General features: G+C 39.9%; 1 protein-coding gene and 1 pseudogene across 1 annotated transcript in view; one reads left to right on the forward strand and one right to left on the reverse strand.

The window, feature by feature from the left end:
- The window catches only part of KPNA1 (karyopherin subunit alpha 1), a 76,915-nt gene that overhangs the window by 8,321 nt on the left and 55,812 nt on the right, over nt 1-12,782 (reverse strand). The window contains exons 10-12 of the mRNA XM_006090956.3: nt 11,276-11,354; nt 4,060-4,185; nt 1,228-1,355 (exon numbers count right to left, since the gene is read on the reverse strand). Coding sequence (XP_006091018.1) covers nt 1,228-1,355; nt 4,060-4,185; nt 11,276-11,354 — 333 coding nt within the window. The remainder of the gene's footprint in view (nt 1-1,227; nt 1,356-4,059; nt 4,186-11,275; nt 11,355-12,782) is intronic.
- LOC106697582 lies at nt 5,467-5,721 on the forward strand (annotated as a pseudogene).

The following is a 12,782-nucleotide window of genomic DNA, read 5'->3' on the forward strand; positions in this document are numbered from 1 at the left end:
TGGTTTAGGCCCGATCCCTGGTATTGGGCCTAAACCGGCAGTCGGACATCCCCTGAGGGGTCCCGGATTGGAGAGGGTGCAGGCTGGGCTAAGGGGACCACCCCCCAGGGATGAATTTTGTGCACCGGGCCTCTAGTCCTATATAATAAAAGGCTAATATGCAAATTGTCCCTTCAGGAGTTCGACTGGGAGACCAGGAGTTCGATCACTCACTATGATGTGTGCTGACCACCAGGGGACGGTGTGGAACATGGCTGGCAACCAGCGGTGGTGGCAGGGTGCTGAGGGAGTGGGGGAAGGAGGAGGCAGGAAGGCGGGAAACCTGATCAGCTCTGATCACTGACCAGGCCTAAGGACCCCACCCATGCACGAATTTCGTGCACCAGGCCTCTAGTTAACACGTTAAGCGCCCAGTCAGTCACCAGTGACTGACACTATACTTTCCATCCGGAAGACAAAACAGGCTGGGCGCTTAACGTGTTAAGATTATAAGCTGCTGCCGTAATCGGTTTGGCTCAGTGGATAGAGCGTCAGCCTGCGGACTGAAAGGTCCCAGGCTCGATTCCGGTCAAGGGCATGTATGTTGGTTGCAGGCACATCCCCAGTGGGAGGTGTGCAGGAGGTGGCTGATCGATGTTTCTCTCTCATCAATGTTTCTAACTCTCTATCTCTCTCTCTTCCTCTCTGTAAAAAATCAATAAAATATATATTAAAAAAAAAAAAAAAGATTATAAGCTGCTACTACCCAAGGGGCCATTTGAGCCTCAAGCTGATACAGATCTCTCTCTCTCTCTTTACTGAATACTATAGTACTTTAGGAGACACTTGCCTCCACTGAATTTGGGACTTTACCCTAAGATATACCTCTCTTTCAAGTCTGGTCCAATTAAACCATTTAAACTAGAAAGAGCAAGAGTTAACTATTAAAGTTGGACTCTACGGATTCTACATGTAACCTTCTAGACTACTCAAGATATTTCTGACCAAGCAGCTCCAGAGTGAGCTGAAGCCACCCCTATAATTATTTCTGCTTCAAACCTCAACTTTGCCGTACATCTCACATCCCAGAATTTGTCTGCAAGAAGGTAAGGGAAAGGTATAGGGAAAACATCTATTTGTGTCTAATTATGAAACAGAATAATGTTCCAGGAGGCTAGAATTAGCATTCTTAAATGGTAGAGAAAATTTTTCCTTTAATTTATAAGATGCTACCTGGCTAGTACTTACTTGATCTGTTCAGCTGATCCTCCAGAAGTTGCATTTGTAATGGCCCAAGCAGCTTCTTTCCTTGTTCGAAACTCAGCAGTTTGTAATATACTAATGAGGGCTGGGAAAATGTTGCCATCTATCACAGTCTGAAATTAAAGAAAAATTAAATGGGAAGGAAAATTATAAGATTTGTAATGTCTAACCATTATGTGTACACGTGAAACTAATATAAAATATTAAATGTCAACTGCAATTGACAAATAATAAACAAAAATTTATAAAAGTGTTCATGATATGCCCTGGCTGCTGTAGCTCAGTTGGTTGAGCATCATACCATGCACCAAGAAGTCTTGGGTTCAATTTCCAGTAAAGGCACATGCCTGGGTTTTTGGGCTCAAACCACAGTAGGAGGCATGCCTGAGGCAGCCGATCGATATTTCTCTCTCCCTCCCTTCTTCCCTCTCTAAAATCAATAAAAACGTGTTTTTTAAAAAAGTGTTCATAATACTAATTATAACTTTTCAGGTGGTTTCACTAATGGCATCCCTCCCCCTGTTAAAAATAAATAGGAAGGAGTTAAGTCCTCATTATCCTTAACCTTTTGGCCATACTTGATATCAATAGCACCCTCTCTGGAGTCTGTGACCTTGTAATCTAGTTTTACCTCTGAGTTTTCTCTTTTATTATCCTGTCTTGGTCCACCCACAATAAAAGTTCAATTCTTTGTTCCTCTGCTATTCTCATTTCTCTCATAGCATCCACCCTGACTTGTGTGTTGTAACTCTGGTTGTGACTCCCTTCTCACTGGAGCCCCAGCCCAGGATGGCCAACAGCTTACTTTAGATCTGCTAATCGCCTCAAACACATCATCTGCCCTCTATACCAGGTTTCCTTTCAAATTTGTCAAATTCACAAAGGCTCTCTTTGTATTTATTTATTCTAACTTCAATCAGTCACCACATCTTTTACATTTTCAATTTAAAGTGCTCTAGGTCCATCCTTTCCTTTCCTTTAGCACTGCCACCATTCTGGTCCAAGCCACCACCTCAATCCAGATTACCAGAAAAGCCTTTAGTTGGACAGAGTACTTTTACTCAGTCCCTCTCACCTACTAACACTAAAGTAGTCTTCCTCAAATTATTTTCTTCATGTTTCTCCTTAGCTCAAGTACCTAAATTGGTTCATATCATTTTCTAATAAAAAAAAACTTGAGTTCTACATAACAGTCTGGTGCACAGCAAGCAATCAACTGCAGTTAAAATCACCTCGTATGTAAGCTATGAACTGCAATAGCTACCAATGTCAGTCTACGATAGAATTCTGTTAAGGGATGATTAACCTAACCCATGCTTTCCTGGATGAGAACTTTATCTATTATACCAATGAAAGCAGTAAGCAAAGTTTAGCAGAAAGACACTTAATCTTGGTTCTGTCATTTACTCGAGATGCCCTGTAGAAAATAATTTTATTTCTCTGAGTCTCAGTTTCATCTATAAACAAGAATGCTGGATTAGACGACCTCTACAATTCCACTCAGCTCAAAATCACCTAAGTTGTTTTTCAACCCATTGTTCCAGCCTTTCTCATGGCCTATGTTGGACCATTTGGACCACTGCTAATCTTCCACTTGGGTTATTCTCCCACTGATATATATATATATATATATATATATATATATATATATATATATATATATATATATATAAAAAACCCTAATATGCAAATAGACCAAACGGCGGAACAACCAGTCACTATGACGTGTGCTGACCACCAGAGGGCGTGCATGGAACATGGTGGGTGTTGGCTGCAGCAGGATGGTGGAGCAGGTGAGCAGGGGCACCAGACCAAGGCGGGGTGCCGGTCACTGTCATTGGGGTGAGCCTCTGGTGGTTACTGAAAATTCTTTGTTTCTGTGCGCCGTGGTCCTGCCCGGTGCTCGCACCTGCTGCCAGTGCCGGCCCCACTCAGCACCAGCCTGATCGCTCGGCGCCATCAGTGGTGCCAGCGACAGCTGCCAGCCCCAATTGCCCCTCAGGGCTTCTCCACATCCCCCTGCTCCTGAGGGGCGATCGGTCCCGGCAGCCAGCGCCGGAGCTGCCGCTCACACCTGCTGCCAGCCCTGATTGCCCCTGAGGGCTTCTCTACCTCCCCTTGCTCCTGAGGGGCAATCAGGGCAGCATCCACTGTTTGCACTGCTGCTGGCGCCAGCCCCAATCACTCTGCGCTGTCAGCGGGTGCGAGCTGGGCCAGTTCTGTCAGTGTGTGGGAGCAGCAGCAGCAGGAATGGGGCAGCTGGCAGACAGGGGACAGGGGACTGCGGTGGGAGGGCCAACACCCACCCCTGTGCCCACAGCAGCATTGCAGCCCACAGTTCCTTTGAAGGTGCACAAATTCGTGCACTGGGCCCTTAGTGTAAGAATAAAAGGGCAGATAATCAGCTAGAGAAAAATGGGTCCCCAAAGGTTCATGAAAAATTAAAGCAATCTAATGTATGAGTCCAACAGAAAATAAGTATTTTACTTGGCAAGAGTGAAGTTAACCTGCTTAGCATAAAGTCCAACAAAACTGCAAGAATACAAGACACTATTACACTATCTTGGAAAATCATCAAATATTAAAGGCAAAGGGAAATACCAAGGCCCAAGTGTAAGTTCAAAAGACTTATCTTCTTCAAAGTAGGGTTTTTAAAAAAGTAAGATGCAGACTGACTAAATAAGAGAACTATGTTGGCAGTAAGTGGCCTCCAAGGCAATAGAAAAAATATATACTTTAAAGACTGACAGAAAAAAAAAACACCTTATTTATCCATAAAAATATGCAAAAAAATACAGATGCTATGTATAAAATTACCTGGATCTGGGCCCTATTTCCTGCTGTGATATTAGATATTGTCCAACATGCTTCCTTTTTGATAGATTCCTTTGGGCTACTCAGCAAATGCAATAAACTCTGCAGAGCAGAGCAATTCAAAATTACCTAAAATGAGAAGTTTGAAAATTTTACTTATTGATGCAAACAAATATAAGTAAATCTTTAACTCAAAAACTTTATTTTAGGAAAAAGGCAAAGAAATAACTTAATGTTTCCCCTTGAAATTTTAGAAACAAATAACTTTATATATGTAAAAAAGTATTCACTGCTAGTAAGAATTAGTTTCTAAGATCATCAAAGCAGTTTCATTGTACACATTGTCAACTACTAAAACCATACTTAGTAAGATATAATAATGTCTTAGTTACTTTCCTATCCCTACAGCATATTAAAATGCCTTTGAATGGGTACTGTATCAAGCGGCCAAAAATTAAGAAGTGGTCTCAGAATTTTAAGTCCTCTGATAACCCTCTAATTGGTAGTCAATGAACCAATACATACTTAATGAAGCACTATAAGATACAAAGATAAAAAGAGTATGTCCCCAGCTACCAAACAGCTTACAAGGGTGAGGGAGATAAGAAATGAAGGAGAGCTACTCTACCAAAACTAAAATCATAAAGTTGTCATGATTAAAATAATAGGTGGCTGGCTCAAGAATCAACCACTGAACAACAGAATAGATAACAAGTCCAAAAGCAAATGCAGATATTTATAAAGAATTAAGTATATAATAAAGTTAATCCTTTCCTCCCACAATAACTGGTGGTCTTATTTAATAGTTGGTACTAGAATAAAGGAGTTGAAAGTGTTTCTTAAAAAATCAGTTCTTAACCCTAGTTATAAAAATAAATTTTGCAGCTGGTTTAATGAATATAAAAGAGAAATCATAAAACAGAAGAAAATCTCAGTAAATAGCTGGTTTGGGATAGTGAAGGACTTTTCAAGCATAAAAACAATGAAAAAATAGGAAAATGCAACAGATAAGTGGGTTGCTATCTTTAATATGTAAATTGGTGAGAAACTAAAATTTAATAGAAAATTATCTCACAAGTAATGACAGAAATGCAAATTAAAAGGAAGTCTTTTTTGCCTATTAAATTAATGTAGCTCAAAAAAAAAAAACTTTAAACAAATACAGCCTTTCTAAATAACAGTATAAAAAATGTCACAAAGCAACTTTTAAAACATCAAAATACGTGGTCTGTAAAATAAACACATCAGAAGTTAAACATAATACTTGGGGAAGAGTTGTCAGAAAAAGACTTCATAGGGAGTAGGGGTAAGATTTCAAAAGCAGAGAAAGGACCCCCAAATGTAGGTTAAAAATGAGAAAATGAGCTATTTCTCCACCATCGAGGTGAATGCGTTAGCTTCTCCTTCACCATGTCTTCTGACAAGACTTTCAGGTTCAAGAAGTTCCTGGCCAAGAAATAAAAGCACAACTGGCCCATTCCCCAATGGATTCAGATGAAAACTGGTAATAAAATGAGGTACAACTCGAAGAAGAGACATTGGAGAAGAACCAAACTGGGTCTATGAGGAATCACACATGAGAGATGACTCACATATTTATGCTGTTCCCAGGTTTCCTACATCTTTAAATGATTGAAAAGATCGCTACTGTCTGGACAGTTGGGGCATTTTAATTGAAAAGTTAATGGACTCATGATTTTGCTCTGCTAATTTTTTTATTTCTGCAGTAGTCGGTTGGTTCAATAATAAATGTTTGAGACCTTTAAAAAAAAAGAAACTGAGAAAATGCACGCTGACCCAGGAACCAGGTCAGTTTCGATTCCCAGTCAGGCACATGGCTGGGTTGCAGGCTTGATCCCCAGTAAGGGGTATGCAGAGGGAAGCCAATTGATGATTCTCATCATTGATGTTTCTATCTCCCTCTCTTCCTCTCTCTTAAATCAATAAAAACATATTAAAAAAAGAAATGAGAAAATGCTGAGATCGGCTACCACAAGTACCAAAATAAGAAAATAGACCAAAATTAACAGTAGGCCAAAAAGAAAAATGAGACTAAAATTCTGAAGTACAAATTCCTTAAAGTCTTTCAAAGTTCTTTATCTCATAGGCCAGTGGTCGGCAAACTGCGGCTCATGAGCCACATGCGACTCTTTGGCCCCTTGAATGTGGCTCTTCCACAAAATACCACATGCGGGCGTGCACATACAGTGCGATTGAAACTTCGTGGCCCATGTGCAGAAGTTGGTATTTTGTGGAAGAGCCACATTCAAGGGGCCAAAGAGCTGCATGTGGCTCGCGAGCTGCAGTTTGCTGACCACTGTCATAGGCATTAAAGGAGCTTGTTGGTTTTTTTTAAAGTTTTCCTGTAGTTTATTTTTTAAAAAAATATATCTTTGTTGATTTCAGAGAGGAAGGAAGAGAGATAGAAACATCAATGATGAGAGAAAATCACTGATTGGCTGCCTCCTGCATGTTCCCTCCTGGGGATCGAGCCCGCAACCCAGGCATGTGCCCTTGACCAGAATCGAACCTGGGACCCTTTAGTCTGCAGGCTGACGCTCTATCCCCTGAGCCAACACAGCTAGGGTGAACCTTGTTTCTAAGAGGAAAATAAATAATGTGAACAAGGTTATTTTAAGAAAGGTTAAGCTGTTATTAGAATAAACTGAGGGGGATAAATGCTTAGGAGAGTAGGAAGATAAATCAGGTGGGTACAGCAACAACCTTTGTGTAAAAAAATAAAGGAAACCAAAATAAGATGATAGGATGTGGATCTGGCAACACTAAGATAAGACATGAATCAGAACAGTAAGAATCAACAAGACCTGGTGACCTACTATACAAAGTGTGAGAGATATAGAGACATCAAATATGACTGCAAAGTTTCAAGTGTGGATGAAGAGTTGTATCTTTAATTGCAATGGAAAAAATCAAGATTTGGAACATGCTTTGTGGGAAAAGAACATACATTGTAAGAGACAAATGTGAGACATGCAAGCAGAAATATCTAACAGGCTACTGGATATATGGGACTGAAACTTAAGAGAAAGTCAGAATTAGATGTATAGATTCAGAACTTCATTCAATAAATATTTTTTTTAGTTCCTACACATTGTGTCAGGAACTATTAGATTACAGAGACATAAAAATGAACAAGATTGACACAGATTCCCCTCTAGAAGCTTATAATCAGTGATTAAACAGCTATAATACAGTGGTAATTACTTATAACAGTGTGATAAGTGCCATGATGGATGAAACAAAGAAGGAGCAGTAACTTAAGAGTATGACAGCAAACAAGGCTTCTCAGAGAAAACAGTGTTTTGTCATAACAAGACCTGAAGATGAGAAGACAGGGCAGAGTGTGGATACATGTGAGGTAGTGATCATAGCAGGAATGGGGGGTAGAGATATATTCCATGCAGAAGGAAGAAAGCATGTGTTAAGGCTCAGAGCTGAGTGTGGTCATAGCGGAAAAAAAAAACAGCAAGAGTATATAAAATTTGATGTGGGAATGGGAACATAGAAACTTAGCAAATACACTGAAACGGTTACAAATACACAAAGTACAAAGGACAATATACTTGAAAGCCTCCTTTCCATTCCAGTATCCCAGACATCCAGTTCTCTACAGACAACCAATATTATTAGTTTCCTATGTATCCTTCCAGAGAAATTTTATGCAAACATAATAAAACATATAGTATACTGAGTATACTGGTTTTTTTTTCCCCTTTCCTCAGTATGCCCCTTTTTACACATTATTCTGCCCCTTGGTTTGTTTGGTTGGTTTTTTGTTTTGTTTTTTGAGTGTTTAATTCAAACCTATATTTGCAGTTTCTGAAATGTTGACCCACAGACCACTTTCTTATTACACATGTGTATCAATGAAAACAAAAGGCAGAGAATCAATGACATCTACACACACACACACAAAAGGCTCCTTTTATAACATTCTTTAAAAATATACATTGTAGCCTAGCTGGTTTGGCTCAGTGGATAGAGCTGTTGGCCTGTGGACTGAAGGGTCTCATGTTCCATTCCAGTCAAAGGTATATGCCTGGGTTGCGGGCTAGATCCCCAGTAGGGGACGTGCAGGAGGCAGCCAATCAATGATTCTCTCTCATCATTGATGTTTCTATCTCTCCCTCTCCCTTCCTCTCTGAAATCAATAAAAATATATACACACCCACCCACACACACACATTGTACAGTCTTTGCACCTCACCAAAGGTGGCGATGTAACAAATATACTAGCTTAGTTCTACTCACTGTTTAGCAAGGTCCACTACCTACCTGTTATAAACCCTTTCCTTTCTGGATTTCTCCAGGGCTTTGTCTGTGGTTTTCTCATTCTCCCCTTGACATTTGGGACAATACACTTGCTCTGTGGTTTATGATTCAGTCCTACACAGGGGAAGTGGAACTGATCACTGGGGCATTCATCAATCATTTCTCCATAGGAGAACTTTTTGCACAGAGAGTAAGTGGGCTAGTCTGGTTGAATGGGAAGGTCTATAGGGTATACTTCCCTCTCTGCTTTGGCCTTGAAGCATTTCTTCTCTTGGAGGCCTTTGCGTTCTTCTCTTGGGCGTTCTTTTTTTTTTTTTTTTTTAATATATTTTATTGATTTTTAACAGAGAGGAAGGGAGAGGTATAGAGTCAGAAACATCGATGAGAGAGAAACACCGATCAGCTGCCTCCTGCACACTCCCCACTGGGGATGTGCCCGCAACCTAAGGCACATGCCCTTGACCGGAATCGAACCCGGGACCCTTAGGTCCACAGGCCAACACTCTATCCACTGAGCCAAACCGTCCAGGGCATCCTTGGGTGTTCTTGAGGTGATGTCATCATGGTCATGATTATTAACTGCATTCTCCCGATTCACATTGTTGTCCTGCTGCCAGGACCTCTTATTATTGAACTTTTCTGCCTGTGTGATTGTCTCATTCTTGTACTTATCCTGGCTGGCTTTGCCACTGTGGCCAATGGAGTCACTGACCTTTTGGTGTGCCTCAAAGGGTTCCATGTGACTGCCCACCTGCCTGGTCCAGTTCTCCACCATTCTACCATCTGACTCATAATCTAGATCAGCAGTCTCAACCTGTGGGTCGCGACCCCTTTGGCGGTCGAAAGACCCTTTCACAGGGGTCGCCTAAGACCATCCTGCATATCAGATATTTACATTACGATTCATAACAGTAGGAAATTACAGTTATGAAATAGCAACGAAAATAATTTTATGGTTGGGTCACTACATGAGGAACTATATTTAAAGGGCCCGAAGATTGAGAACCACTGATCTAGATCTTCTTGAATCAGGGCTCTCTGAATGCAGTGCAGCATTTTCCTCTTCTGGATTCTGTCTGTCTCCCATTTAGACTTCTAATAATACTGATCTATTTCCTTGAGAATTTGCTTCCCCTTCTCCTTAAGGCCTCTGGATCAGGGGCCAGGACAGGAGGCTTGAGTTGTATCCTGAGCCAGCAGCTTGGCTAACAAGCCACTCCCTTGGCACTGAGGCACTGCCATTGCTCCACAGCCACCTTGTTTTTCTTTATAAACAATACTAGAGGCCCGATGCACAAAATTCGTGCAAGGGGCCTGGCCCCTGCCCCGAGTGGTGGCTGCCTCTGCCTCGGCCCCCGTCGCTGTGGCTTCATCCAGAAGGTCACCTGGTCTACTTAGCATATTATGCTTTTATTATTATAGTAACCTGGAGAGCTTTCTATATCAATGATTAAAAGCCCCTTCCTTCTGTTGCATAGCATTCCATTATATAGTTACCCGATTTTATTTTTACTTTTAAATATGTTTTAATTATTGATTTTAGAGAGAGAGTAAGGGATAGAGATAGAAACATTGATGAGAGAAGAAACATCGATTGGCTGTCTCCTGCATGCCTCCCACCAGGAATCTAGCCAGCAACCCAGGCATGTGCCCTTAATAGGAACTGAACTGGAGATCTCCTGGTTCATGGGTCAACGTTCAATCACTGAGCCACTCCAGCCCTGTGATACAGCTGCCAGATTTTAAATTATCTTAAACATCATCGAAGGACAATAGAGGGCCATAAAAAGATTGTAAGTAAAAGATACATGATCAAATTTGTGTTTTACAAGCATCCTTCTAGTAACATGGGAATGGTACAATAAATGTCTGAACTAAGCATTACAAGAGATAAGTAGAGATGGAATAACAGAGTTAAGAGACTGATGAGAGTAGGGAAGAAGAATCAAACTGATGTCCAGGTTTTTGCCTCAGGTAACTGTCGGTGCCATTCACTGAAACGGGGAACATAAATAAGCAGAGGCCCAAATATATAAGGGAAAACAATGAGTTCCTTAGTGGATAGAATAAATTTAAAGAACATATGAGAGTTTGAAGACACCTCTGAGAACAAACTCAATCTTCCTTAATTTTAAAGATTAGAAAAGTAAAGACATTAAATGTCTGTTGAAAGTAAATGGTGGTTAAGAAAAAGCAAGGTAAGGCCAAAACCTAATCCTCAAAGTGATGGCTGAATTTATAAAAAGATCAGTGAATGAGGCTGAAGGATTATCTCCTGGAGAATTCCCACAAAAAAGAAGAAACAGAAAAAAGAGCTCACTAAAGGGAAATAATCAATGAGGCAGGAGACCAAAATACTTCAACACCACAACAGCTTAAAAAGATAATTTAAAGATGACCGCAATGTGCCAATATACCTGAGAGATCAAGAAGGAAAATGGCTAGCCAATCCACTGTGAGTAATGGATCTGGATATAGAAGCTGAATGGAGTGACATGAGGAGATAGGAGGGAAGAATCCTCCTGACACAGGAGACTTATTGACCATGTACAAAGAAGAAAATTATCAGAGATGATGAGATAAAGATGACAGAGACAGAGAAAAGATGCTACTGAAAGCTTCATATGCTCACAAGACCATTTCAAGTAGGAGTAGTAGGAAAGAAACCTGCCTGACCAAAGGTTAAGTTAAATCACAGGGGACCCAAAATTTCTACAAGCACCACGTCAAAACAGAGATAACGAAGGTAGTGAAAGTAGTTGCCTAATTTTTTGTTTGTTTTACTTGCCTAATTTTTAACAAACATTAATGAAACAAAGTATTAATTTTCTCCAATAATATGGAATTTAATAGTATAATACAAACTTAATCATGGAGTTCAATGTACTATTTTTGAAGGAAAAAAACAGTTGTCACATATTCATACCTGTGTCTGAATATCATCCCCTGTGACAATGTTTCCCACGGCCCGCAAAGCAGGAGAAACCACTTTGTAATCATTATGCCTGCAACCATAAAAAGAAATGTTATTTCTAACAATTCTATCCTTAGTTTCTTTTCCTTAGGGCTGAAATATAAACTAAGTAACATGTGATAGAAAGATACTGATGGTGGTTATTAAGGGAACCCTATCATGACGACAGAATGTTTGCTGTCCCCTAGAAAAGCTGATTCTCCGTTTATTTAGTATTTTTGGATAAGAAACTACAATCTTTCCTAATAATATTTCCCAGGTATCCCATCACTGGGAATCGAAGTTTTCCCTCTCATTGTTTGTCATAGTCTTCATTTCCTCTCTACACCACTCCTGACATACCCTTCCACACAAGCTTTATATAATTGAAAACAAATATTAAATCTTTATTTCAGGCTAAGTAAGTTAATATCCTTTAATTTTCCTTCAAAATCATATTTTTTCTCCCTTTTAATAAGATTGATCACTCTTCTCAAAACTATGACAGTTCCTTCATTTAAGATTGGATGATTGCCGAACCGGTTTGGCTCAGTGGATAGAGCGTCGGCCTGCGGACTGAAAGGTCCCAGGTTCGATTCTGGTCAGGGGCATGTACCCTGGTTGCGGGCACATCCCCAGTGGGGGGCGCGCAAGAGGCAGCTGACCGATCTCTCTCATCAATGTTTCTAACTCTCTATCCCTCTCCCTTCTTCTCTGTGAAAAATCAATAAAATATATATAAAACAAAAACAAACAAACAAAAAAAAAGATTGGATGATTAAATATGTAATCTAATGACTAAAGAGTACAATAGATTACTTCCCAGATTTTAAATGCTGTACTTCTGACCCCTAGAGCATCAGATTGCTTTTAATTCACAATAGCATTTTGCTGCTGATCTGCACCCACTCTGCAACCAGCTATAATCCCAGAGTTTGGCATTGTGTACATTACACTGATCTAATTCATTTCACGTGTCATGTTTGGAGCAGTGTCTCCTTGCATTGACTTTGTACTTACTTGAATTAAAATTTCATGCGGTTTATAATTGTGTATTATTTCCCCATTATTTTATCACTCTAACTTTTTTCTTTATTTCTAAAAATTTGAGTAATGCAGTCTTTATTTATGTTGTCAGTAAATCTTCCACTCCATAAATCAAAGGCATCACAAAGAGATTTAGCAAATTAAAATTCAAAGGATGACACCAGTCTAGAATAAGCTCTAAAGCAGACAGAAAGATAAGGAATGACTATTTTTAGTGGCAATTTGCCTTTCACTATCCAGTGAACATGAGCTGAAATTACATACATCAGTTTATTAAATGTTCCTGAAGGAATGCTAACAGCAGAAAAGTGAGAGGTTCTTTATAAGTCTCAAAACAAACAAACAAACAAACTTGACATCAATATAAACAATTACAAAAGACAGAAGCCCAAAGCATAGTAAGTCAATATAATGAATATTTGAGTTCAGCAAT

The sequence above is a fragment of the Myotis lucifugus genome, unplaced genomic scaffold (genome assembly GCF_000147115.1).
Source record: "Myotis lucifugus unplaced genomic scaffold, Myoluc2.0 scaffold_84, whole genome shotgun sequence".
Classification (NCBI taxonomy): domain Eukaryota; kingdom Metazoa; phylum Chordata; class Mammalia; order Chiroptera; family Vespertilionidae; genus Myotis; species Myotis lucifugus.